Here is a 24,437-nt window from a genome sequence, read left to right as displayed (position 1 = left end):
GGTTTAATTGGCTCAACAATTGCCCTAATAAATCCAGCACATGCTTCTAACGTATTATTGTTTAAAGTATAATGCATCTCTATGTACTCAAACTAAACACTTCAGCAACTATAAACTCAGTATTCTTCACCAACAACAATAATTGTTCTACGGCCGCACATTCATGATATAACCTACCTCAGTATGCCCCATGCTGGCCGCAGCTGTCAGGGATTGCTGCAATGCGTGGCTTTTTCTCACATAGTTTTGTTGCGGACTTGATGGTGTCCAATCACAACTGAGCAAGTATTTAAGGATATCACAATGCCCCCGCAAAGCGCTGTGTACCAGGGCGCTCTGTCCTTTCTTGTCGACATGATCAACCTACATCAAAGAATATGCACATTAATAGTCAAATTAATTATAAATGCAGATATAACCTTCACAGCCCTGAAACACAGTAATGCTATGATTTGACTATATTTTTTTTATACAGGACACAATGGGATAGAAAAGGCACAGCTAATATTGACAGGATACAAATGTAATGCTAAAATGGGAGTGCATTGAAGAGTTGAAGTGAAGGGATAAAAAATAAAATATAGGTACCAACTGCTGAACAGAGACCTGAAACTTACATGAAAGTTAATGAGAACATTCAACTTTAAGAGACTTTTAATTTAATGTTGTTCTCTAACATATTTATTTCTCTTGGTATCCTTTCTTGAAAAACATTCCTAGGCAGGCTCAGGAACAGCAAATGCACTATTGAGAACTAGCTGCTAATTGGTGACTACACATATATGCCTCCCATTGGCTTATCAGATGTGTTCAGCTTACTCCCGGCAGTGCATTGCTGCTCTGGGGCTGACTTTATCTATGAGTTTAATCCCACTACAGGGGTTAAACCGTAGTTATTTGCAAGCAACAGTGAAGTAATCAAATGCTTTTACACTTAAAACTTAACTACAAACACATATTTAAAGGGACAGTCTACTTGAAAAATGTTCCTGTTTAGAAATACAGATAATCCCTTTATTACCAATTCCCCTATCTGAATCATGAAAGTTTAATTTTTACTTTACTTTCCCTTTAAGTGCCGTTTAGACTAACAAGCAGCTAGGGATCACCATGATGCATTTAAAAAATAAAATGTATGACAGTTTAATAATTTTATATATTTATAAACTCATTGAGCCGCACTTCCCTTTTCTAGCAATACTTAAGTAACATGATTGCAGAACGGGCTTTGTGAATGTTTGTAATTGTAAAATACCTGAATGTCTATTTTCTTAGGGTAAAGTATTCTCACTGAAACAAGAAGTGGCTGACTGTGGGCAATCTGTGGTGTTTGGGGGCAATTTGGAGAAATGGTCCAGATTTTTCACCTAAATCTCGATTCATACCATTTTAAGTGGCTGTCCTTAAAGGGACACTTGAGTCAACATTAAAGTTTCATGATTTAGAAAAGCATACAATAAAAATAAATAAATTCTAATTTACTTCTTGTATCAAAACAAGCACAATCTTTGTATATGCAGAATGTCTGATGCTCCTACTGAGCATGTGCAAAGTGTACAGCATACACATATGCAATTTGTGATTGGCTGATGGCTGTCACATGATACAGGGGAAGGAAAATTGCATCAACTTTTAAATTTTCCAGAAAGTATTTTATTGCTCATTTAAACTCACAGTAAGTGCTATTGCATTGTCTTTTTACTGTGCGTTTGTCAGTTATTCAATTTTACTGTATTTAGAGGTCCTTCATTATGCGATAAATGTGACTTCCCTCATTTCAATGGAGCTGAACTTGTCATGAACTGCTCTGATGAGGAGCAGGTATATATCTAGGCTGACCATATGTCCCGTTTTGAAAGGGACAACATAATTTATGCTTACCTGATAAATTCCTTTCTTCTGTAGTGTGATCAGTCCACGGGTCATCATTACTTCTGGGATATTACTCCTCCCCAACAGGAAGTGCAAGAGGATTCACCCAGCAGAGCTGCATATAGCTCCTCCCCTCTACGTCACTCCCAGTCATTCGACCAAGGACCAACGAGAAAGGAAAAGCCAAGGGTGAAGTGGTGACTGGAGTATAATTAAAAAAATATTTACCTGCCTTAAAAACAGGGCGGGCCGTGGACTGATCACACTACAGAAGAAAGGAATTTATCAGGTAAGCATAAATTATGTTTTCTTCTGTTAAGTGTGATCAGTCCACGGGTCATCATTACTTCTGGGATACCAATACCAAAGCAAAAGTACACGGATGAAGGGGAGGGATAGGCAGGCTCTTTATACAGAAGGAACCACTGCCTGAAGAACCTTTCTCCCAAAAATAGCCTCCGATGAAGCAAAAGTGTCAAATTTGTAAAATTTGGAAAAAGTATGAAGCGAAGACCAAGTTGCAGCCTTGCAAATCTGTTCAACAGAGGCCTCATTCTTGAAGGCCCAAGTGGAAGCCACAGCTCTAGTAGAATGAGCTGTAATTCTTTCAGGAGGCTGCTGTCCAGCAGTCTCATAAGCTAAACGAATTATGCTACGAAGCCAAAAAGAAAGAGAGGTAGCGGAAGCTTTTTGACCTCTCCTCTGCCCAGAGTAAATGACAAACAGAGAAGACGTTTGTAGAAATTCCTTAGTTGCCTGTAAGTAAAATTTTAGAGCACAGACTACATCCAGGTTGTGCAGTAGACGTTCCTTCTTTGAAGAAGGATTTGGGCATAAAGAAGGAACAACAATCTCTTGATTGATATTCCTGTTAGTAACTACCTTAGGTAAGAACCCAGGTTTAGTACGCAGGACTACCTTATCCGAATGAAAAATCAAATAAGGAGAATCACAATGTAAAGCTGATAATTCAGAGACTCTTCGAGCCGAGGAAATAGCCATTAAAAATAGAACTTTCCAAGATAACAACTTTATATCAATGGAATGAAGGGGTTCAAACGGAACGCCCTGTAAAACATTAAGAACAAGGTTTAAACTCCATGGTGGAGCAACAGTTTTAAACACAGGCTTAATTCTGGCCAAAGCCTGACAAAAAGCCTGGACGTCAGGAACTTCTGACAGACGTTTGTGTAACAGAATGGACAGAGCTGAGATCTGTCCCTTTAATGAACTAGCAGATAAACCCTTTTCTAAACCTTCTTGTAGAAAAGACAATATCCTAGGAATCCTAACCTTACTCCAAGAGTAACCTTTGGATTCACACCAATATAGGTATTTACGCCATATCTTATGGTAAATCTTTCTGGTAACAGGTTTCCTAGCCTGTATTAAGGTATCAATAACTGACTCAGAAAACCCACGTCTTGATAAAATCAAGCGTTCAATTTCCAAGCAGTCAGCTTCAGAGAAGTTAGATTTTGATGTTTGAAGGGACCCTGTATCAGAAGGTCCTGTTTCAGAGGTAGAGACCAAGGTGGACAGGATGACATGTCCACCAGGTCTGCATACCAAGTCCTGCGTGGCCACGCAGGTGCTATTAGAATCACTGATGCTCTCTCTTGTTTGATTCTGGCAATCAATCGAGGAAGCAACGGGAAGGGTGGAAACACGTAAGCCATCCTGAAGTCCCAAGGTGCTGTCAGAGCATCTATCAGGACTGCTCCTGGATCCCTGGATCTGGACCCGTAACGAGGAAGCTTGGCGTTCTGTCGAGACGCCATGAGATCTATCTCTGGTTTGCCCCAACGTCGAAGTATTTGGGCAAAGACCTCCGGATGAAGTTCCCACTCCCCCGGATGAAAAGTCTGACGACTTAAGAAATCCGCCTCCCAGTTCTCCACTCCCGGGATGTGGATTGCTGACAGGTGGCAAGAGTGAGACTCTGCCCAGCAAATTATCTTTGATACTTCCATCATAGCTAGGGAGCTTCTTGTCCCTCCCTGATGGTTGATGTAAGCTACAGTCGTGATGTTGTCCGACTGAAACCTGATGAACCCCCGAGTTGTCAACTGGGGCCAAGCCAGGAGGGCATTGAGAACTGCTCTCAATTCCAGAATGTTTATTGGCAGGAGACTCTCCTCCTGACTCCATTGTCCCTGAGCCTTCAGAGAATTCCAGACGGCACCCCAACCTAGAAGGCTGGCGTCTGTTGTTACAATTGTCCAGTCTGGTCTGCTGAATGGCATCCCCCTGGACAGATGTGGCCGAGAAAGCCACCATAGAAGAGAATTTCTGGTCTCTTGATCCAGATTCAGAGAAGGGGATAAGTCTGAGTAATCCCCATTCCACTGACTTAGCATGCACAGTTGCAGTGGTCTGAGGGTGTAAGCGTGCAAAGGGTACTATGTCCATTGCCGCTACCATTAAGCCGATTACCTCCATGCATTGAGCCACTGACAGGTGTTGAATGGAATGAAGGGTGCGGCAAGCACTTTGAAGTCTTGTTAGCCTGTCCTCTGTCAGGTAAATCTTCATTTCTACAGAATCTATAAGAGTCCCCAGGAAGGGAACTCTTGTGAGTGGAACGAGTGAACTTTTCTTTTCGTTCACCTTCCATCCATGTGACCTTAGAAATGCCAGCACTAACTCTGTATGAGACTTGGCAGTTTGAAAGCTTGAAGCTTGTATCAGAATGTCGTCTAGGTATGGAGCTACCGAGATTCCCCGCGGTCTTAGTACCGCCAGAAGAGCACCCAGAACCTTTGTGAAGATTCTTGGAGCTGTAGCCAATCCGAATGGAAGAGCCACAAACTGGTAATGCCTGTCTAGGAAGGCAAACCTTAGGTACCGATAATGATCTTTGTGAATTGGTATGTGAAGGTAAGCATCTTTTAAATCTACAGTGGTCATGTATTGACCCTCTTGGATCATAGGTAAAATTGTCCGAATAGTCTCCATCTTGAACGATGGAACTCTTAGGAATTTGTTTAGGATCTTTAAGTCCAGGATTGGTCTGAAAGTTCCCTCTTTTTTGGGAACCACAAACAGATTTGAGTAAAACCCCTGTCCCTGTTCCGATCGTGGAACTGGATGGATTACTCCCATTAACAAGAGCTCTTGTACGCAGCGTAGAAACGCCTCTTTCTTTGTCTGGATTGTTGACAATCTTGACAGATGAAATCTCTCTCTTGGAGGAGAGTATTTGAAGTCCAGAAGGTATCCCTGAGATATTATCTCTAGCGCCCAGGGATCCTGAACATCTCTTGCCCAAGCCTGGGCGAAGAGAGAAAGTCTGCCCCCCACTAGATCCGATCCCGGATCGGGGGCCCTCAATTCATGCTGTTTTAGGGGCAGCAGCAGGTTTCCTAGTCTGCTTGCCCTTGTTCCAGGACTGGTTAGGTTTCCAGCCTTGTCTGTAGCGAGCAACAGCTCCTTCCTGTTTTGGTGCAGAGGAAGTTGATGCTGCTCCTGCTTTGAAATTACGAAAGGAACGAAAATTAGACTGTCTAGTCTTGGCTTTGGCTTTGTCCTGAGGCAGGGCATGGCCTTTACCTCCTGTAATGTCAGCGATAATCTCTTTCAACCCGGGCCCGAATAAGGTCTGCCCTTTGAAAGGTATATTAAGCAATTTAGACTTAGAAGTAACATCAGCTGACCAGGATTTTAGCCACAGCGCCCTGCGTGCCTGAATGGCGAATCCTGAATTCTTCGCCGTAAGTTTAGTAAGATGTACTACGGCCTCCGAAATGAATGAATTAGCTAGTTTAAGGACTCTAAGCCTGTCCGTAATGTCGTCCAGAGTAGCTGAACCAATGTTCTCTTCCAGAGACTCAATCCAGAATGCCGCTGCAGCCGTGATCGGCGCAATGCATGCAAGGGGTTGCAATATAAAACCTTGTTGAACAAACATTTTCTTAAGGTAACCCTCTAACTTTTTATCCATTGGATCTGAAAAAGCACAGCTATCCTCCACCGGGATAGTGGTACGCTTAGCTAAGGTAGAAACTGCTCCCTCCACCTTAGGGACCGTTTGCCATAAGTCCCTTGTGGTGGCGTCTATTGGAAACATTTTTCTAAATATCGGAGGGGGTGAGAACGGCACACCGGGTCTATCCCACTCCTTAGTAACAATTTCAGTAAGTCTCTTAGGTATAGGAAAAACCTCAGTACTCGTCGGTACCGCAAAATAATTATCCAACCTACACATTTTCTCTGGTATTGCAACTGTGTTACAATCATTCAGAGCCGCTAACACCTCCCCTAGTAATACACGGAGGTTTTCCAGTTTAAATTTAAAATTTGAAATATCTGAATCCAGTCTGTTTGGATCAGAACCGTCACCCACAGAATGAAGTTCTCCGTCCTCATGTTCTGCCACCTGTGACGCAGTGTCTGACATGGCCCTAATATTATCAGCGCACTCTGTTCTCACCCCAGAGTGATCACGCTTACCTCTTAGTTCTGGTAATTTAGCCAAAACCTCAGTCATAACAGTAGCCATATCCTGTAATGTGATTTGTAATGGCCGCCCAGATGTACTCGGCGCTACAATATCACGCACCTCCCTCTGAGCGGGAGATGTAGGTACTGACACGTGAGGCGAGTTAGTCGGCATAACTCTCCCCTCGTTGTTTGGTGAAATTTGTTCAATTTGTACAGATTGATTTTTATTTAAAGTAGCATCAATACAGTTAGTACATAAATTTCTATTGGGCTCCACTTTGGCATTGCAACAAATGACACAGGTATCATCCTCTGAATCAGACATGTTTAACACACTAGCAAATAAACTTGCAACTTGGAAATACAATTCAATTAGAATAATATTAAAATGTACTGTGCCTTTAAGAAGCACAGAAGATCTATGACAGTTGAAAATTAATAAATTGAAACAGTTATAGCCTCAATCCTTGTAAACAACACAACTTTAGCAAAGGTTTAATCCCATTAGCAAAGATAACAAATTCTGAAAGCAGGAAACAAATTACAGAATAAACGTTTTTTATCTCAGTCAAACTATAATTCTCACAGCTCTGCTGAGAGAAATTACCTCCCTCAAAATAAGTTTTGAAGACCCCTGAGCTCTGTAGAGATGAACCGGGATCATGCAGGGAATACAATGAGTTGCTGACTGAAATATTTGATGCATAGAAAAAGCGCCAAAAAACGGCCCCTCCCCCTCACACACAGCAGTGAGGGAGAACAGAAACTGTCAGAAAAACAGATTAAGCAACTGCCAAGTGGAAAAATAGTGCCCAAACATTTATTCACACAGTACCTCAGCAAATGAAAACGATTTTACATTCCAGCAAAAACGTTAAACATAATCTCTAGTTATTAAACAGCTTTATGTATTTCTTACAGTGTAATTCTAGTGAAGTACCATTCCCCAGAATACTGAAGTGTAAAGTATACATACATGACATTATATCGGTATGGCAGGATTTTCTCATCAATTCCATTGTCAGAAAATAAAAACTGCTACATACCTCTATGCAGATTCATCTGCCCGCTGTTCCCTGATCTGAAGTTTACCTCACTCCTCAGATGGCCGAGAACAGCAATATGATCTTAACTACTCCGGCTAAAATCATAGCAAAACTCTGGTAGATTCTTCTTCAAACTCTGCCAGAGAGGTAATAACACACTCCGGTGCTATTTTAAAATAACAAACTTTTGATTGAAGATATAAAACTAAGTATAATCACCATAGTCCTCTCACACATCCTATCTAGTCGTTGGGTGCAAGAGAATGACTGGGAGTGACGTAGAGGGAGGAGCTATATGCAGCTCTGCTGGGTGAATCCTCTTGCACTTCCTGTTGGGGGAGGAGTAATATCCCAGAAGTAATGATGACCCGTGGACTGATCACACTTAACAGAAGAAAGTACCTTTATTTTATGTTTTTTCCCCTGTCCCGTCTTTTCTTTATTAATAGTCATTTTGTCCCGTTTTGAGGGTTATCAGACCGTGCGGGCAGCGCAAGTGTAATTTTTTATTGCACACACACCACTTAATTTTTTTTTAAACTCCCCGCCGGCGGGGGAGGGCAGTTTTTTAAAAACTTTTTTTTTTTTAACTGCAGCTGGGTTGGGGGTTGGGTGGCCGTGCCCACATGATCCACAGCATGCAGTCTTCATGCAGTCTTAGCAGTCTATGCCGCCCGTGCTCTTCAAAATTAGGGGGCGTGTCATTGATAGGTGCCTATAAAGAGTCAGTGACAGTAGGGTCAGTACTCAGTCGTGAGCTGTCAGACTGAGCCTAGGAGGGAGACTTGGTCACTGGTCAGCGTGAGGGAAGTTAGATTACTAGCTAGCTCCAGCTGCAGTAGTGCCAATACTTTACTAGTAACTTACACTCAGGGACAGGCTCAGCACAGGGGTCGGCAGGAGTCGGACTAAAAATATCTGAGATTCAGTCAGTCATCATCTGGATCTGATGTGATGATCAATCATCTGCCTTTAGCCCCTGCCTCACCATCATCCGAATTATAGGCTGACCTGACCATCACCAGACACCAGAGAGATAATTCTTGTTGCCATCTTCTTCTTGTTTGTGTCACAGACGTGTGAAGTGAACATACAAACTAGTGTTATGGTCTGGTCTGGAAGTAGATCGATTGAACTGTCTACAGTCTATGTTCTGAACTTCAGCTTCTGCAAGAATTTAGTGCACGGCCAAGATAAGACCAGTGTCTGTGCCCTGGCAATTCAATTAAATTAAATTAATTGTCATTTATTATATCATATGCCTTATTATTATGCTGCTGCTGCAGTGCTGGATGTAGTACAGGCGTTATAAAATAACGGTTATTATCAAGTAACTATGTAGTTCCACATTTTTATCAGTTCTTCCACCATTTACATGTGCAACAATGATTTTGGGCAACTCAGCTAAAAAAATCTACAACTACTATCCAGATATTCAAACCAAACGCAAGTTCAGAGGCTTTTACCCTTTAAAATCAGTTAATATGGGGGAATTTGCCTTGACAACATAGGATAATCTCACTTTTTTTAAAGCATTTTTGTTGTTTGTATGATAAATTAAATTGTAATACTTTTGTTCACAAGCTTTTAGAATCAGCTCTTCTTATTTTATAAGCATGTTCTCTTTGATTTTTCTTTGTTTAAAAACAACAAATTTGGCTTGGCTATCCATCTGTTTAAAAGTTACAATGAGTCTGAGACAAGTTCCATAATATATATTAATATTAATGAATATTGTGGGGGGGGGGGACATGATGGATGTGATCTAATAGAGGGAACCTCATCATTAGAATGGTTTATTGGATAAGTAATTTTATTTCCCTTAACAACAGTTATAATAAAAAGCATTGTATAGGGTGTCCTTTATAAGTCAGAACATTTGTGCTTTATTTTATATAGATTTGCCAATTTTCTGTGTGCATCAAATTTTAAGTAAAAAATAATTTCATATACATGATACATCAGCCCATGGAGTGTGACAAGTATAATTATATGGTGTTGAAAGACCGCGAAATTTTGCTGTGTAAATTTGGTTTCATCAGACAAATATTCATGGTACAATCATGATGAAATACAGTCCCCCCTCTAGCTCTACGTCTACCTAAAAAATTTTGTATGAGTTCTTCTGTCACTGAAGGATAAATGTTGGCTCAATATTTTATATTCATGTCATAAAAGTTAACTTTTGTTAAAATCATACTTTTTTTCATATAAATAAAGAATATTAACCCCGGTCCCGTTTTTGACCACTCAAATGTCCCGTTTTTGTCTCAAGGAAATATGGTCAGCCTATATATATCTCTATAAATTTCCAAGTTTCCTAGTGGCAAAATAATGGCAAGGTTTTCCAGCGAGAAATTAACAAACAGGTTTTACTGAATCCAGGCCAATAGCTTACATATTTAAAAAGCATTGTAGAGGACTAACTACACCTAAATCTGTAGGATAGATCAAAGAACTGGCAGACTTAATTATTCTTTAGTTGCCATAAAAATATATATTTGCAAGGCTACAAGTCCCCTTTATTTTACATGACTTGTAATAAAAGGAGCACAAGCTGCCCAGCTATTGAACTAACTGAAATAAATAATTTGTAAGCAATTTACCGCACTATAGAGAGAATGAAAATTCAATTTGACATTTTATCTAGGAGTGAATATCTATGAAGAAAAAAAACATTCAATAACTCGCTTTACCCTAGCTGCTAAATGACTGTAAAATGTCTGTAGAGCATCTTTATTCAGCTTCTGAAGTAAATTTGTATTCAGTCAGCACTATACAGAGATTCTACACACTGTCAGTGTCTTCAGAATTTGTTTTCAAAGTTAATACTAGGTTTTTAATAGACTGAAACTGATAATTATAGATAAACAGAATATGAAAATAAATCATATCTATTTTTATTTGACAATTCCTTAAAACACAACCATTTGTGCCAAAACTGCCTCACAAATGTCCTTTCTTTTTTTTCTTTTTTACTGGGAAATCCCCGTCCCCCCACAATCCCTTACATGTCTGTTATTTGGAAGAGCTTCCTAACTTCAATAGGAAATGTTGTCACCCCTCACATAGAGCCTAACAAAAACCCCACTGTATTTCTCTTTCTGCAATTGCTGAGAGTTTATGGAGAATCGTGCCCTTGCCTAATTTCTCATAAATCAGTCAGAATCAGTCATTGTTATTGTGGGTAATCCTACTGATCTTCTACTACCATTAGCATTCTGGGAACTTTGGAGCTACTCCTTAAAGGGACATAAAATTGCAATAAGAAATGCTCTTATTTGTTAGTACATGTAATTATTGCACCCGCTGCTTGCACATAACCACGTGGTTAAACCCCTGCAAAGGGTTAGACACTTAATTACAGTCAGCTGAAAAGCAGCAATGCACTACTGCGCCACAAGTGAACATCAACGGCAAATGGTGGCTACACACATATGCCTCTTGTCACTGGCTCACAAGATTTGTTCAACTACTGACCAGCGGTTGCAATGCTATTTTGGAGCTGACTTTATATTGTGTATTTGTATTTAGCACCTTTACAGGGGTTATTGCAGCTTACGTACAAGCAACAGTGAAATATAAATGAGCGTTTTTGCACTTTTATGTCTCTTTAAGAGCCATTGAGTATTTTTCTCTATTCATCTGTTTCGTTGCACACATCTAGTGATTTATTGACACCAGTAAAAGTTACTATAACAGAAAGTATTTTTTTTTAATGACACCAATAAATAAGCAATATCCGTTATGAGCTGCATAAAGTGCATTAATTGGTGGCAAACTGATTTATAAAATCTACAGACTGGTACAAAATATCAGCTCTATATTTTTTAGTAAACCAAATATTATTTTTCACTCTCAAAGCACTGTTAAAGGGAGATGAAACCCCTACATTTTCTTTCTGAATTAGAATAAAAATAAACTATCCAATTTAATTATATTATCAAATTTGCTTCATTCTCTTGGTATCATTTGCTGAAGGAGAAGTAATGCACTACTTAGAGCTAGCTGAACACATCTGGAGAGCCAATCACAAAGACCAGTGTGTGCAAGGCACCAATCACCCGCTAGCATCCATAGCATAGGATATTTACATATTCTTTTTCAACAATGGATACCAAGAGATCAAAGTACATTTGAAGAGAGAAATTAATTTTAAAAAGTGTCTTAAAATAAGAGATTTCAGATTTATGCATGTTTATTACTGACTTTCCTATCCCTTTAAGTTACCATCATCTTCAGCAGCTGCTGTAATATAATTAGCACTGCAAAACCAGAAAAGGAAGTGCATGTTTAAATAATGGGGAAGTTAACACATCTGCTGAATATTAGCAAGAAAAAAAGGTCTTCGCCACTGCGGTTCCCTGAATTACTATTTAAACTGCACACACAAAGAGTGGAAACCAGTGGTCCGATGTCATTTTCTGCTTCAGATCATTGAACTACTGTAATAATTATGCAAACAAAAACTATATATCTAAATTATACACTCAAACCATCTCACAAATCATTTAATTAGTGGGTGGCTATTATGATAGAAACTCTTCAAGTTATTATTATCAGACATTGTTATTTTTTTTTTTTTTTTAAATCAGTACTTTCTTTTTCAAGATACGATGAGTCCACGGATTTCATCCTTACTTGTGGGATTACGCCTCCTGGTCAGCAGGAGGAGGCAAAGAGCACCACAGCAGAGCTGTATATATAGCTCCCTCCCTTCCCTCCCCACTACAGTCATTCTCTTTGCCTGTGTTAGTTAGATAGGAGATGGCAGAGTGAGGTGTTAGAAAAGATTCTTCAATCAAGTGTTTATTATTTTTAAAGTGGTGCCACTGAGTGCTACTTTGCTCCAGGGGGTAGCCTAGACTAGATCAGTCTCTACAGTAAAAAGAGAAGCATTTGGTGGCTTTAAAGCAATGGGAACTGGTGGGACATAATTCTCACTGCGCCTCCCATATGTTGATGCTGCCTTGTCTCTGAGAAACCTATCGCCTAGATTAGAGTTTTGTCGGTAACGACCCGCGTAGCTAACGCTGGCTTTTTTTTCCCCCGCACCTCTATAAAATACCGCTGGTATTTAGATTTCACAGAATGGCTGCGTTAGGCTCCAAAAAGGGAGCGTAGAGGCATAATTTACCGCCACTGCAACTCTCAATACCAGCGGTGCTTACGAACGCGGCCCAGCTTCAAAAAAAGTGCTCGTGCACGATTCCCCCCATAGGAAACAATGGGGCAGTTTGAGCTGAAAAAAAACCTAACACCTGCAAAAAAGGCAGCGTTAAGCTCCTAACGGAGCCCCATTGTTTCCTATGGGGAAACACTTCCTAAGTCCTGCACCTAACACCCTAACATGTACCCCGAGTATAAACACCCCTAACCTTACACTTATTAACCCCTAATCTGCTGCCCGCTATCGCTCTGACCCCTGCATATTTTTTTTAACCCCTAATCTGCCGCTCCATACACCGCTGCAACCCTACGTTATCCTATGTACCCTAATCTGCTGCCCCTAACACGCCGACCCCTATATTATATTTATTAACCCCTAATCTGCCCCCCCACAACGTCGCCTCCACCTACCTACAATAATTAACCCCTAATCTGCCCGACCGGACCTCACAGCTACTATAATAATGTATTAACCACCTAATCCGCCCTCACTAACCCTATAAAAAATGTATGAACCCTAATCTGCCCTCCCTAACATCGCTGACACCTAACTTCAAGTATTAACCCCTAATCTGCCGACCGGACCTCACCGGCTACTCTAATAAATTTATTAACCCCCTAAAGCTAAAGCACCAGTCAACACTGTAGATTTGCATAATAATCAAATGCAAGATAACAAGACAATGCAATAGCACTTAGTTTGAACTTCAAATGAGTAGTAGATTTTTTTTCTGACAATTTTAAAAGTTATGTATTTTTCCACTCCCCCTGTACCATGTGACAGCCATCAGCCAATCACAAAAGCATACCACATACCATGTGACAGCAATCAGCCATTCACAAATGCATACACACGTATTCTTGCACATGCCTCAGTAAGGAGCTGGTGACTCAAAAGTTTTAATATATAAAAGATGTGCACATTTTGTTAATGGAAAGTAAATTAGAAAGTTGTTTAAAATTGTATGCTCTATCTGAATAATGAAAAATTAATTTTAATTGAGTGGCCCTTAAGTCTAACCCTAACATCCCCCCTAAGTTAAATATAATTTAAATCTAACAAAATAAATTAACTCTTATTAAATAAATTATTCCTATTAAAGCTAAATACTTACCTGTAAATAAATCCTAATCTAGCTACAATATAAATTATAATTATATTATAGCTATTTTAGGATTAATATTTATTTTACAGGTAACTTTGTATTTATTTTAACCAGGTACAATAGCTATTAACTAGTTAAGAACTATTTAATAGCTACCTAGTTAAAATAATTACAAATTTACCTGTAAAATAAATCCTAACCTAAGTTACAAATAAACCTAACACTACACTATCAATAAATTAATTAAATAAAATACCTATAATTATCTACCAATTAAACCTAACACTACACTATCAATAAATAAATTAAATAAAATTCCTACAAATAAATACAATGAAATAAACTAGCTAAAGTACAAAAAATAAAAAAATAACTAAGTTACAAAAAATAAAAAAATATTTACAAACATTAGAAAAATATTACAACAATTTTAAACTAATTACACCTACTCTAAGCCCCCCCAAAATAACAAAGCCCCTCAAATAAAAAATGCCCTACCTATTCTAAATTACTAAAGTTCAAAGCTCTTTTACCTTACCAGCCCTGAACAGGGCCCTTTGCGGGGCATGCCCCAAGAAGTTCAGCTCTTTTTCCTGTAAAAAAAAAACATACAATACCCCCCCCCAACATTACAACCCACCACCCACATACCCCTAATCTAACCCAAACCCCCTTAAATAAAACCTAACACTAAGCCCCTGAAGATCTCCCTACCTTGAGTCGTTCTTCACCCAGCCAAGCCAAATTCTTCATCCAAGCGGAGCAAGAAGAGGTCCTCCATCCGGTAGAAGTCTTCATCCAAGCGGGGCAGAAGAGGTCTTCCATCCGATTGAAGTCTTCATCCAAGCTGCATCCATCCGGAGCGGAGCCGGCAGCATCCTGAAGACCTCGAACGCGGAACATCCATCCTGGCCGACGACTGAACGACGAATGACGGTTCCTTTAAATGACGCTCATCCAAGATGGCGATCCAATCAGCCAATCAGATTGAGCTTGCATTCTATTGGCTGTTCCGATCAGCCAATAGAATGCGAGCTTAATCTGATTGGCTGATCGGATCAGCCAATCGGATTGAACTTGATTCTGATTGGCTGACTCCATCAGCCAATCAGAATATTCCTACCTTAATTCCGATTGGCTGATAGAATCCTATCAGCCAACTCGGAATTCGAGGGACGCCATCTTGGACGACGTCATTTAAAGGAACCGTCATTCGTCGTTCAGTCGTCGGCCAGGATGGATGTTTCCGCGTTGGAGGTCTTCAGGATGCTGCGCTCCGCTCCGGATGGATGCCGCTTGGATGAAGACTTCAATCGGATGGAAGACCTCTTCTGCCCCGCTTGGATGAAGACTCTTCTCACGGATGGAGGACCTCTTCTTGCCCCGCTATGGCTGAAGACTCTCTACCGGATGGAGGACCTCTTCTTGCTCCGCTTGGATGAAGAATTTGGCTCGGCTGGGTGAAGACGACTCAAGGTAGGAAGATCTTCAGGGGCTTAAGTGTTAGGTTTATTTAAGGGGGGTTTGGGTTAGATTAGGGGTATGTGGGTGGTGGGTTGTAATGTTGGGGGGGGGTATTGTATGTTTTTTTTTTACAGGCAAAAGAGCTGAACTTCTTGGGGCATGCCCCGCAAAGGGCCCTGTTCAGGGCTGGTAAGGTAAAAAGAGCTTTGAACTTTAGTAATTTAGAACAGGGTAGGGCACTTTTTTATTTTGGGGGGCTTTGTTATTTTATTAGGGGGCTTAGAGTAGGTGTAATTAGTTTAAAATTGTTGTAATATTTTTCTAATGTTTGTAAATACTTTTTTTATTTTTTGTAACTTAGTTAGTTATTTCATTGTATTTATTTGTAGGAATTGTATTTAATTTATTTATTGATAGTTTAGTGTTAGGTTTAATTGTAGATAATTATATGTATTTTATTTAATTAATTTATTGATAATGTAGTGTTAGGTTTAATTGTAACTTAGGTTAGGATTTATTTTACAGGTAAATTTGTAATTATTTTAACTATTTTAGCTATTAAATAGTTCTTAACTATTTAATAGCTATTGTGCCTGGTTAAAATAAATACAAAGTTGCCTGTAAATAAATATTAATCCTAAAATAGCTATAATATCATTATAATTTATATTGTAGCTATATTAGGGTTTATTTTACAGGTAAGTATTTAGTTTTAAATAGGAATAATTTATTTAATAAGAGTTAATTAATTTCTTTAGATGTAAATTATATTTAACTTAGGGGGGTGTTAGTGTTAGGGTTAGACTTAGCTTTAGGGGTTAATACATTTATTAGAATAGCGGTGAGCTCTAGTCGGCAGATTAGGGGTTAATGTTTGAAGTTAGGTGTCGGCGATGTTAGGGAGGGCAGATTAGGGGTTAATACTATTTATTATAGGGTTAGTGAGGCGGATTAGGGGTTAATAAACTTTTATTATAATAGCGGTGCGGTCCGGTCGGCAGATTAGGGGTTAAAAAGTGTAGGCAGGTGGAGGCGACGTTGTGGGGGGCAGATTAGGGGTTAATAATATAATATAGGGGTCGGCGGTGTTAGGGGCAGCAGATTAGGGGTACATGGGGATAATGTAAGTAGCGGCGGTTTACGGAGCGGCAGATTAGGGGTTAATAATAATATGCAGGGGTCAGCGATAGCGGGGGCGGCAGATTAGGGGTGTTTAGACTCGGGGGTACATGTTAGAGTGTTAGGTGCAGACGTAGGAAGTGTTTTCCCCATAGCAAACAATGGGGCTGCGTTAGGAGATGAACGCGGCTTTTTTGCAGGTGTTAGTTTTTTTTTCAGCTCAAACAGCCCCATTGTTTTCTATGGGGGAATCGTGCACGAGCACGTTTTTGAAGCTGGCCGCGTCCGTAAGCAACTCTGGTATCGAGAGTTGCAGTGGCGTTAAATATGCTCTACGCTCCTTTTTTGGAGCCTAACGCAGCCATTCTGTGGACTCTCAATACCAGAGTTATTTTAAAGGTGCGGCCAGAAAAAGCCACGCGTAGCTAACGCACCCCTTTGGCCGCAGAACTCTAAATCTAGGCATTAGTGTTGTAGATAGTGCTGAAAGGAAGACACTTTATTTCTTTATGCATGAGACATGCCTAATTGTACTCGCATAGTCTCCCCTCAAACATAGGGGACATTGGGGTGAGGATTTAGTGTAGCAGCAGGCCCTGGTGTTTATCGGGCAGTGTTGCTACAGTCACTGGGGTTAGTATATTTCTCCCAGCGGTTGGTAAACTTTGGGGCCAACGGGAGATTTTTGTTAGCCATGCCCACGATTGGGGTTTATTTTCGCGAATTGTCACTCTGCTTCAGAACATGCGGTGTTACAGCGATGTGCGACCTAAACTTGGCTTCGGCACCCTTATTTAGAAATAATGTCCGGGAGATTCCTTGGGTGACGCCCACGGGGGAGGAGTTAAGAGAAAGAATGGCGTCAAGGTTTCTTCCTCATTCATGTCGGCTATGTGTATTAGCTGGGAGTGGAGGATGGCTTTGTATAGTAATCTCTTCATTCTGTCACTTCGGTTATCGGAAGACAAGAAGGAATTCTGTCTAACAGTTTGCGCATCAGTCGCCACTATTATGTGCTTAGTTCTTGTAACAGGCTGTCTGTCGCCTCAGTACGGTCTTTAGAAACACACTGAAAGATGATAGGGTTCTCTAATTCCCTCATACATCTGTTAGACCTAGGAAAATAAAGAACAAGCTGAGAGACTGATAAGATTCTTAATTCCCTCGTTCATTTTCCATGTTAGATCCAGGAATATAAGGATGTGTTTAAGAGCCAGTGTCACTTGCTTCTTTTTATAGTCTTCCTGTAACTGAGAGCGAGCTTCTGGGCTCTTCTGGTCTGGCCTCAGTTGGCTTCGGCGAGTTTTATTCTTGCTATCTGTCGGTGATCCATATCCCAGGGAGTGGACGCTTGGAATCGGATTTTCTGATTAGACAGACTTTTCAATTTGGAGAGTGGGTATTTTCTAACCTTGTTTTCAAATGAGGATCTGTTTCCTCCGTTTGCGCTTCTTTGCCATGTGATTGTTCGAAATCAATAGGAGACGGCATCAATAATCCTCTTCGTTTCTGTGTGACCTCATAGGATTTGGTATACCAATCCGGTGACCATGTCATCTCTGTAACTTTGGAGCGGGCAGATAGCTCAGCATGCTAAGGCACCGTGGCTAAGCTCTGTAGCAGCCCAAGGGTTGCAGGTTCGATCCCCGGTGAGGTTCACTCAGTCTTTCATCCTTTCGAGGTCGATAAAATGAGCAGCACCTTGGGACCATTTCGGGTGCTTGGCCGCGCTTTACATTGAGGTGTTATGCTTCTGTTGAGGAAGAACCTTTAATTCTGGATCCTTCTTCCGCCGAGTATAGTTTCTCTGTGGCTGATTGCTTGGAGATTCGTTGCTTGTTCTATTCAAGTGAGATTTTTATACAAGCGAGGTTTCTTTTAATTCGGTCTAGATTTCTTACTTCAGGCATGTAAGCCTGTATCTAGGAATATTTGCCTTAAGATAAGGCATACATATCTTTATTAGTGTGAATCGAAGGGCTACTTTTGGAGTAGGGTTAGGATTCAATTGAAGGATTGGAGAAGGGTAATCTGCGAGTTCCTTGAGGGGACAGATTTTTGCTTTATCTATTGTGTTCCACAAGCGTCTGGGAGATGTTTCAGTTGTGCATTTTTTGTCAGACTCTGACTAGAATAAGACTTGTATTTAGACCTATTGCTCCTCCTTGCAGTTTTAATTTGGTTCTTAGAATTCTTCAAGGGGTTCTGTTTGAACCTATGCATTCCATAGATATTACGTTGTTATCTTGGAAAGTTTTATTTCTAGTTGTTATTCCCGCTGCTCACAGGGTATCTGAGCTTTTGGTGTTAGATTGTGATTCTCCTTATCTTCTTTTGCATTCAGATAAGGTGGTTTTAAGTACCAACCCTGGTTTTCTTACTAAGGTTGTTTTCTTACAAGATTATTATTCAGGAGAATGTTGTTTCTTTCCTTGTGTCCTAATCCTTCTTCTAAGAAGGAACGTCTGTTACTTAATTTAGACGTAGTCCGTGTTTTGAGGTTCTACTTACAAGCAACTAGGATTTTCGGGCCATCGTCTTCCTTGCTTGTACTTTTTTCAGGGAAACGTAGGGGGTCAGAAAGCTATGGCTACCTCTCTTTCTTTTTGGCTGAAGAGTATCATCCGTTTTTGCTTATGAGACTGCTGGTCAGCTATCTCCTGAACGAAGTTACGGGCTCATTCCACTAGGGCTGTGGCTTCCTCATGGGCATTCAAACATGATGCTTCTGTTGAACAGATTTGCAAAGCTGCCACTTCATCATCTCTTCAGAGTTTTCAAAATTTTACGCTTTTGATACTTTTGCCTCGGCTGAGGCTGTTTTTGGGAGAAAGGTTCTTCAAGCAGTGGTGCCTTCCGTTTAGGTTCCCTGTCTTGTCCCTCCCATTTGATCCGCGTACTATTGCTTTGGTATTGTATCCCACAAGTAAGGATGAAATCCGTGGACTCATCGTATCTTGAAAAAGAAAAGGAAATTTATGCTTACTTGATAAATTTATTTCTTTTTCGATACGATGAGTCCACGGCCCGCCCTGTTCTATGAGACAGGTTATTGAATTTTTGTTAAACTTCAGACACCTCTGCCACCTTGGCTTTTCCTTTCTCTTCCTAACTTTGGTCGAATGACTGGAGTGGGAGGAGCTATATATACACTCTGCTGTGGTGCTCTTTGCCTCCTCCTGCTGACCAGGAGGCGTAATCCCACAAGGATGAAATCCGTGGACTCATCGTATCGAAAAAGAAATACATTTATCAGATAAGCATAAATTTCCTTTTTATTGTTTTTTAAGTTTAATATATAAATTTAAAAAATGATAAAAAATAACCAAAACAATCCAGCAATAACACAATTATACCTTGAATATTACCCTTAACAAAATCACTAATCATAATTTATCCATGTAAATCATCCGATTCCATATTTAATATGTCTTAACGTAACATTTTCTATTCATTCATATACAAGTGCTTGTCATAATCAACCACCTATTTCAATCATAGCATATAGTGAATTGATTTGTACAAAATAAAAAGAGAAGGAAAAAAGAAGAAACCCCCCCCCCAAAAAAACCCAAAAAAAACGGGGAGACCTCCCGGCTCCCACAAGCCCATGGGACCTTGACCAAAAACTTACACTAACACTTTCCCTCTTAAGGAGATCTAATCTCCTTGTTAGATCTTACATTTATACAAATATATGTGCCCTATCTACACTTCTCTATACAGGTATACCTCACTTTATAGCGCTTTGTGGAGCTGAAGTTCAACCTCCAAGGATTTTAAAACGGTGCTGTAATCTTCTTGAGATTGCAAGAAAAGTGACTGGCACCATTTTATTATGCTTAGTTCACTCTGTTTACAGCATTACAGTGCAATCTGTGTCTCAGTGCTATACTCTGGCAAATTGTACTACAGTGATTGTCACTATTTTACAGGTACAGTATTTATTGAATACTGTGCTGTGCGAGTGTTAAACTAAACTTAGCGCTATTGTACACCTAATATATGTTAGCTCAAACCTGTTTAAATTTTTAAACACACTGGCAAGTGAAAAGAAAGCTAAAACTGCCTTGTAAATCCACACGGGGGGGGGGGGGAATCTAAGAGTACTAGATCCGCAAAGCTATCCAAACTTAAAAACGGATATACAATACATTTGCGTTTAGCATATAAGATTTAATTATAGGTAGCCAGTCTTATTAAAAAAATATTTAATTATTTTTTCTGACGCAGATTTTTGGTGATCAGATTCATACATTATTTGAGATTGTATTTCTTTAAATACCATGGAAAGAGTGGGTGCAGAATCTGACTTCCAATTTTTAAGTACTAAGTGCTTGACAATCAGAATGATAGTGTTCAAGACATAGTTACCATGTCCATGATTTTGCGGATCTAGAAAGACTATGGCTTCTGGTGTAAAAATGTTACAGGAGCATTATATAATTTCGTAAACCAATAAGATTTTTTTTGCCATAATTGATAAACTTTTAGACAGTACCAAAACATATGTAGTATATTCGCTGCAGTATTACAACAACGTGGGCATTCCGAAGATTTTATTGGATACATTCTAGACAATCTAAGTGGGGATAAATAATAGTTGTTAATAAGCTACATATGTGACTCCGTCCAATTCGTTGAAATCACACAATTTTTAAGAACTGCAAAGCTTTTTTTAATTTTTTCTGTATCCAACTCTAGTGATATAAATGTCCATGCATTACATAGTTTATCTAAAAAAGACAAGCTTTGTTTAGTCAACATTATATCATACATCACAGAAATAGAGGTATTGACCGCAATAAATTTTTGAATACAAATCTTGATATCAGACCATGCGATCAGAGGACTATTTCCACCCCTAAAGAATTTACATAATGTCTAATTTGCAAATATGCAAAAAAAAAAAAAAAAAAGAAGTTCTGGAGATGTCATATTGTTGAACATTTTCATGAAAAGATAAAAACTGCCTATTCTCAGATATTAATTGATAGACATAATTGAGCCCTTTTTTCAGACCAGTCTCGAAAAGCTTTCTGATAGATTCCAGGCAGGAATTGAGGGTTACCAATTATAGGCAAAAATTCTGTAAAACTGTGGTCTAATTCTAATATTGAACATAATTTATGCCAAGCTATAACTATATTTTTAATTGACGTAAGGCCAAGGATATTAGTTGGGAGTTGCTTATATGCAAAGTGTAGTATCGCCAATAAGATGGCTTTCCATTTCAAAAGAAGAGAAGATGTTAGTCTCCACAATCCAGTCTATAGCTATCTTGACCATATATGCAAAATTATAGAGTTTAACATTAGGTAGGGCAAGACCTGCTAGTCCCCTCTTTTGCATTAATTTATTTATAGAAATACGTGTTGTCTTATTTCCCGAGACAAACTTAGAAAACCTGGATAATAAATTATAGAGTTTAACATTAGGTAGGGCAAGACCTGCTAGTCCCCTCTTTTGCATTAATTTATTTATAGAAATACGTGTTGTCTTATTTCCCGAGACAAACTTAGAAAACCTGGATAATAACTTACGCAGATCCGAGTTTAATATGAATAGTGCCAAATTTCCAGATCAGTTTTAACCTTATCAAACAGAGATGAAAAATTTTACTTGTACCATAATTTCGGGTTTTTGTGTAAAACAGAATTTATGTTTACCTGATAAATTACTTTCTCCAACGGTGTGTCCGGTCCACGGCGTCATCCTTACTTGTGGGATATTCTCTTCCCCAACAGGAAATGGCAAAGAGCCCAGCAAAGCTGGTCACATGATCCCTCCTAGGCTCGCCTACCCCAGTCATTCGACCGACGTTAAGGAGGAATATTTGCATAGGAGAAACCATATGGTACCGTGGTGACTGTAGTTAAAGAAAATAAATTATCAGACCTGATTAAAAAACCAGGGCGGGCCGTGGACCGGACACACCGTTGGAGAAAGTAATTTATCAGGTAAACATAAATTCTGTTTTCTCCAACATAGGTGTGTCCGGTCCACGGCGTCATCCTTACTTGTGGGAACCAATACCAAAGCTTTAGGACACGGATGAAGGGAGGGAGCAAATCAGGTCACCTAAATGGAAGGCACCACGGCTTGCAAAACCTTTCTCCCAAAAATAGCCTCAGAAGAAGCAAAAGTATCAAACTTGTAAAATTTGGTAAAAGTGTGCAGTGAAGACCAAGTCGCTGCCCTACATATCTGATCAACAGAAGCCTCGTTCTTGAAGGCCCATGTGGAAGCCACAGCCCTAGTGGAATGAGCTGTGATTCTTTCGGGAGGCTGCCGTCCGGCAGTCTCGTAAGCCAATCTGATGATGCTTTTAATCCAAAAAGAGAGAGAGGTAGAAGTTGCTTTTTGACCTCTCCTTTTACCGGAATAAACAACAAACAAGGAAGATGTTTGTCTAAAATCCTTTGTAGCATCTAAATAGAATTTTAGAGCGCGAACAACATCCAAATTGTGCAACAAACGTTCCTTCTTTGAAACTGGTTTCGGACACAGAGAAGGTACGATAATCTCCTGGTTAATGTTTTTGTTAGAAACAACTTTTGGAAGAAAACCAGGTTTAGTACGTAAAACCACCTTATCTGCATGGAACACCAGATAAGGAGGAGAACACTGCAGAGCAGATAATTCTGAAACTCTTCTGGCAGAAGAAATTGCAACTAAAAAACAAAACTTTCCAAGATAATAACTTAATATCAACGGAATGCAAGGGTTCAAACGGAACCCCCTGAAGAACTGAAAGAACTAAATTGAGACTCCAAGGAGGAGTCAAAGGTTTGTAAACAGGCTTAATTCTAACCAGAGCCTGAACAAAGGCTTGAACATCTGGCACAGCAGCCAGTTTTTTGTGAAGTAACACCGACAAGGCAGAAATCTGTCCCTTCAGGGAACTTGCAGATAATCCTTTTTCCAATCCTTCTTGAAGGAAGGATAGAATCCTAGGAATCTTAACCTTGTCCCAAGGGAATCCTTTAGATTCACACCAACAGATATATTTTTTCCAAATTTTGTGGTAAATCTTTCTAGTTACAGGCTTTCTGGCCTGAACAAGAGTATCGATAACAGAATCTGAGAACCCTCGCTTCGATAAAATCAAGCGTTCAATCTCCAAGCAGTCAGCTGGAGTGAAACCAGATTCGGATGTTCGAACGGACCCTGAACAAGAAGGTCTCGTCTCAAAGGTAGCTTCCAAGGTGGAGCCGATGACATATTCACCAGATCTGCATACCAAGTCCTGCGTGGCCACGCAGGAGCTATCAAGATCACCGACGCCCTCTCCTGATTGATCCTGGCTACCAGCCTGGGGATGAGAGGAAACGGCGGGAACACATAAGCTAGTTTGAAGGTCCAAGGTGCTACTAGTGCATCCACTAGAGCCGCCTTGGGATCCCTGGATCTGGACCCGTAGCAAGGAACTTTGAAGTTCTGACGAGAGGCCATCAGATCCATGTCTGGAATGCCCCACAGCTGAGTGACTTGGGCAAAGATTTCCGGATGGAGTTCCCCACTCCCCCGGATGCAATGTCTGACGACTCAGAAAATCCGCTTCCCAATTTTCCACTCCTGGGATGTGGATAGCAGACAGGTGGCAGGAGTGAGACTCCGCCCATAGAATGATTTTGGTCACTTCTTCCATCGCTAGGGAACTCCTTGTTCCCCCCTGATGGTTGATGTACGCAACAGTTGTCATGTTGTCTGATTGAAACCGTATGAACTTGGCCCTCGCTAGCTGAGGCCAAGCCTTGAGAGCATTGAATATCGCTCTCAGTTCCAGAATATCTATCGGTAGAAGAGATTCTTCCCGAGACCAAAGACCCTGAGCTTTCAGGGATCCCCAGACCGCGCCCCAGCCCATCAGACTGGCGTCGGTCGTGACAATGACCCACTCTGGTCTGCGGAATGTCATCCCTTGTGACAGGTTGTCCAGGGACAGCCACCAACGGAGTGAGTCTCTGGTCCTCTGATTTACTTGTATCTTCGGAGACAAGTCTGTATAGTCCCCATTCCACTGACTGAGCATGCACAGTTGTAATGGTCTTAGATGAATGCGCGCAAAAGGAACTATGTCCATTGCCGCTACCATCAACCCGATCACTTCCATGCACTGAGCTATGGAAGGAAGAGGAACGGAATGAAGTATTCGACAAGAGTCTAGAAGTTTTGTTTTTCTGGCCTCTGTCAGAAAAATCCTCATTTCTAAGGA

At 40.2% G+C, this 24,437-nt stretch overlaps 1 protein-coding gene across 3 annotated transcripts in view; it reads right to left on the bottom strand.

The window, feature by feature from the left end:
- Window positions 1-24,437, bottom strand: part of TANC1 (tetratricopeptide repeat, ankyrin repeat and coiled-coil containing 1) — a 439,674-nt gene that overhangs the window by 95,278 nt on the left and 319,959 nt on the right. For all 3 annotated transcript variants that reach the window (XM_053698331.1, XM_053698330.1, XM_053698332.1), the window contains one exon: window positions 178-363. In XM_053698331.1, the coding sequence (XP_053554306.1) occupies window positions 178-363 (186 nt within the window). The remainder of the gene's footprint in view (window positions 1-177; window positions 364-24,437) is intronic.

The sequence above is a fragment of the Bombina bombina genome, chromosome 1, assembly GCF_027579735.1.
Source record: "Bombina bombina isolate aBomBom1 chromosome 1, aBomBom1.pri, whole genome shotgun sequence".
NCBI lineage: Eukaryota > Metazoa > Chordata > Amphibia > Anura > Bombinatoridae > Bombina > Bombina bombina.
The sequence above is the reverse complement of the archived record's forward strand: the minus strand, read 5'-3'. Positions and strand labels throughout refer to the sequence as shown.